This window comes from Pteropus vampyrus, unplaced genomic scaffold, assembly GCF_000151845.1.
Source record: "Pteropus vampyrus isolate Shadow unplaced genomic scaffold, Pvam_2.0 Scaffold1, whole genome shotgun sequence".
Taxonomy (NCBI): domain Eukaryota; kingdom Metazoa; phylum Chordata; class Mammalia; order Chiroptera; family Pteropodidae; genus Pteropus; species Pteropus vampyrus.
In genome coordinates this window covers 21,112,393-21,116,844 of record NW_011888782.1, presented here as the reverse complement: position 1 = coordinate 21,116,844, position 4,452 = coordinate 21,112,393, and the positions used below count along the sequence as shown (strand labels likewise).

At 53.9% G+C, this 4,452-nt stretch overlaps 1 protein-coding gene across 1 annotated transcript in view; it reads left to right on the top strand.

Moving 5' to 3' along the window:
* SCN5A (sodium voltage-gated channel alpha subunit 5) overlaps positions 1-4,452 on the top strand; it is an 80,217-nt gene that overhangs the window by 16,664 nt on the left and 59,101 nt on the right. The window contains exon 5 of the mRNA XM_011355161.1: positions 3,859-3,950. Within this exon, the coding sequence (XP_011353463.1) occupies positions 3,859-3,950 (92 nt within the window). The remainder of the gene's footprint in view (positions 1-3,858; positions 3,951-4,452) is intronic.

The following is a 4,452-nucleotide window of genomic DNA, read 5'->3' as shown; positions in this document are numbered from 1 at the left end:
GAGCCTCTTGTGTTATGGCAAGAGCCAGGCTGTGGCCTGTCTTCAGCTCATGACTCTGGAAGGTGCTCTGTGTGACCTCAGGCCTTTAGCAAGTTCTCCTATCCTGTCTCAGGAGAGAGTTCCTGTCCTCTATGCCCGTGGGACCCCAAGGGGAACTGTTTCTTCCTCTTAAAATCACAGAGCAGGTGTGCCCTCCTGACCAAGACCTGCCTGCCTTCACTCTGTATCAGAACCAGAGGTGACAAAGTAGAACAGGGTCTCAGAGGCCACCAGACTATTTCCACATTTGCAAGCATCTCACAGGTGGCACGCTTACTTAGCCTAGGGCCGCATGGACCTATTGGAATGGCAGCTTTGCGCCCTGGGCTAGATCGGCCCAGCAGTTTTGATTGATGTGATTCTGCCTTATGAAAACAACTAGTTACTGCCACGGTAATACAGTGAAGTGCATTTTGTTCTAGCCAAAATGGTTCAATAATGTGGGGCTCCTAAGATAATCCAAGGAGTCTTAAGTGGCAGAAAAGTTCTATTGCATGAAACTCCCCATCCCACCTCCATTCTGTAGATGGAGACACTGAGGCTCAGAGAGAGCCTGCACTTGACCAAAGTTACAGAATGAATCAGCAGCAATTCTGGGTCTGAAACTTATTCTTCTAGCTCATAACCATGAGAGGCACCTCAAGTCTGATGTTTCTGGACAGGTTTCAAACTGATCCTCCACCCCCACTTGATTTACAGGTTGTGGGTGGATTGGAGGGGGTGCCAGGAAACCCAACAAGCTCAGCCAACAGCCCTCCAGCCAGAGCTTTTCCTGTGGCCCCCTCTCAGTTGGGCATTACCTGCTAGTTAGCACAGCCTCCCACCTTCTGGGGTTGTTATGGAAACCAAACCTGGAGGGGAATGGGGGAGAAGAGAGGAGAGGGTAGCAATCACCGCTGTAGCTGTGCCTGGCTGTACCCTCTGCCTGGCAGCCCAGGAGGGGCCATCTGCATTGAATGGGAGGGCCACATAGCAAAACAGGAGTGGAGCAGGAAGAAGCCTAGGACCTGCCCTTTCTTGGGGTTCCTTAGCCTCCAAAAGGGCCCCCTCTGCCCCAAGCCTGGTGTAATGGGGTGGAATTCTCACCCATCACCCACTGCTCTTTCTATGTCAGGGCCCACAGTCCCACCCCAGCCATCTGCCCCTGCCCAGGAGCTTGGCCATGGCAGAAAGAGTGTAATGGCTTGGGGAAGCATTTTGCCAGCCTGAGGGACAGAGTTCTAAACCCCTAACCCCCACCCACCACCGCTGAAGCTGGCCCTTTGCCAGATACAGGTCTCTTCTGCCTGGCCACACTCCAGGGCCCCAAGAGAGGCCTCGCTGAGGTCTATGGCCCCAACATGGGACGCAGCCAGGCCCCAGGCTCTGGGTCTAATAAAAGAGTCAACAGCCTTCTTTCACAGACATGGTCACTGACACACCATGCCCTCACCCAGCCCTGTGCCCCACCTTCAATGCTTTCTCCTCCTTAGAATTACTCTCCCACACGTATCCCGACCTCACAAACACACAACTACCAGCCCCTCTCCTGTTCTCAGCCACTTGGCTAGCTGTGCAAGTCTATGGGAGCACACACACTTTGGGATCTGCAGATCTCGGCTTCTCTGTGCTCAGAACCAGCTGCTGAGGGGTCACGTGATGAATGGAGAGCAAGCACTGTCTGTGCTGGGAACCCTGAGGTTCTACACTGGGACAGGCAAAGACAGGCAGAATCCACTTCACTGGACACCAGGGGATGGACAAGGTCTGTAAGAGACAGAACAGGAAAAGCAAGGACAGCTGGTTCCCTCTCTGATCTGCACAGTGCTCTCTTCCCTCCTTGTAACCGGAAGAGAGAGCCTTGAAACCAGTGTCCTGAGCAAGAAAAGGTATTTTCCCAGGCCACACCTATTCGACCAGCAGCAGAAAACGACACCCAAGAGCCACCAGCAAGTAAAAACCATGGCTTCCATGTAGTGGCCACATTGGCAGTGTTCTAGAATCAACCTGACAATCTCATGGAGGCACCACGTCTGGACAGAGAGAGTCCACGTCCAGGAGAAGACTAAGACAGAGGCCTGAAGGTCTGAACTGTCAAAGAGAAAGAAATAACCATCAAAAGTCGGGAGAGAGCTTGGATCAAATTAATAGATGTATAGGTCCAGAACAAGGGAGGTGACTTCTGCTCTGCCCTGGAAGAAGGGGCTGTGTCTGATTGTTGCACTAGAGGAAGATTTGTAAGCTGAAGTGAGCTTACAAATGTGGATGGAATGGCAATCATACCAGAGAGGATCTGTGGCGTAACCAGGGGAAAGCTGTGCCAGCATCCCATCTCTGAGTTAGGAGGGAGCAAGCGTGGTCCACAGGGCCTCATGAAGATGGAAGGGCCCATGAGGGGACACAGAGTAAGCTGGTGTCAGTCCAGTGTCAGTTCGAGCTGGACCCTGCTGACGCCGGGACATCGAGTCCCTTGACACAGCCTGCCAAACCCTTCTCTGTAGAGATCCACAGCCCGAGGGCAGATTCGGAAGCTCCGAGTAGAATGGAGGGGCCTGGAGGTCCAGACTGATTGACAGAGTGAGTCCGGCTGCACTGTCAGCCCACCGTTGGCACTTGCCCAGTGTTGCTGGGCTGACATCCTGGGTGACATCACTCAGGCACCAAGTCAGACACGCTTGATTAAACATCAGACACCTTCGGTTAAATGTCAGACACCTTGGATGCAAAGCCTTTGGTTAAATATCACAAGTCACTTGCCATAGTCCCGATGGCCCTGGTCACACAATGTCCCTTCATCTCTTAGACATCAGGGTCATGTGGCCCATCTACATGTGTTTTTGTACTCCGCTTGGGCAGGTCCCTGCCTCCCAGAGATGACTTCTTCCTCCTGTGCCTGTGGAGGCCACAGATGGACAGCTATCCGAGTTGTAGGTGGGAGCCCCACAGCCACTCAACTCTGCTGATTGTCACTCAGGCCCAAGCAGACCCCAAAGGCTGCTCACTTCCAGAGGTCACTCTTCCTGTGGAGACCCAGGATCATCCCTGGGGGACGCTGAGGGTCTTGGGGTAAGATGAGGTGGACTCATGGGGAAGGGGCTGGAATCTCCCTAGGACCCCACATCCTGCTTTGTTCTCTCCTTGTGTTGGCCACTGCCTGTTAGTCAAAGAGCCGAATATTCGGACCACCTCCCTTCTCACCTTCGAAAGCATCACCTTGGGAACTCGGCATCTCCCCTTGAGTAGACCGGTCACCTCCACCTCTTGACTTCAGGGACTCCTGAGCCAGTCCTCACACAGAGATTCGTGGTTGAAAGGAGAAGGTGGGCAGCCCTCAGAGACCCAGCCACACCTCCACAGTGGTCTCAACCAGGGCTTCAGGGGTCCCGTGGATCCAAGCGGCCAGGCACGAGCCGATCACAGACTGCAGATGCAGAGCACACCTAGGACCAGAGACCCCCGCTTCCTCCATCACCTGGCCAGCGCCTCCTGGAAAACCCTGTCCCTCTTCACCTGACTGTGTTTCCAGCCTCAGACCCCACTACGTGTTTTCATGTCTTGCTCCCCAGCGTCATGGAGAACGTAGCAGAGCATTTGCCTCCTGCTGCTGGTTCACGGGACAAGCACCGAGAAAGCTACGTGGAGGCTTGCTGTGTGGACATCCTTCAGGCACCCTCACTGAGGTCCCCATGTCAAGGGGGTTGAGATCAGGAAGAAAACCTTGGGGAGGCGCAGGGCCACCCACAGCCCTCCCTGTGGGAGGGGAAGAAGGGAGAGGGCTGGTCGGGTGGGCATACGTGGTACTGCTTTGTAATTCCCAATAACTGTGGTTTGATTCTGCAGGTATGTATCAGAAAATATAAAACTAGGCAATTTGTCGGCTCTTCGAACTTTCAGAGTCCTGAGAGCTCTAAAAACTATTTCGGTTATCCCAGGTAAGATGCCCAGGTTTACCTATCAGATCTCAGCTACAAGTGACTCTCTCTCTGTCTCCCCCCAACCCCAACCTACCGTATGTCTCCTCCTGGCGTGTTGTCACTGTCTCGTGTGTGAATTTCCCCTGTTACAGATACACAACTGAATTTGTGGACCTGGGCAATGTCTCAGCTTTACGCACCTTCCGAGTCCTCCGGGCCCTGAAAACTATATCGGTCATTTCAGGTGAAAATCAGGTTAAACGCCAAGGCTGGAGGGACTTTCCAGCCACCTGGGAGCCGTGGCAATCCATAGGAAGGCCCCTCGAATGTGCCTGTCACCAGAATACCTGTCCCAGAGCTCGGGAGTGGGGGCGGTTGGCGGTGGACACGGCTGTCCCCTCAAAGCCTCAGAATGGGCTTCAGGCTGTCCACCCCAGCAATGCCCACTCTCACAGACACCAGGGGGCAGAGAGCACCCCATGGCAGGTCCTGGATTGAACTCAAATTCTTCCCAAGATAC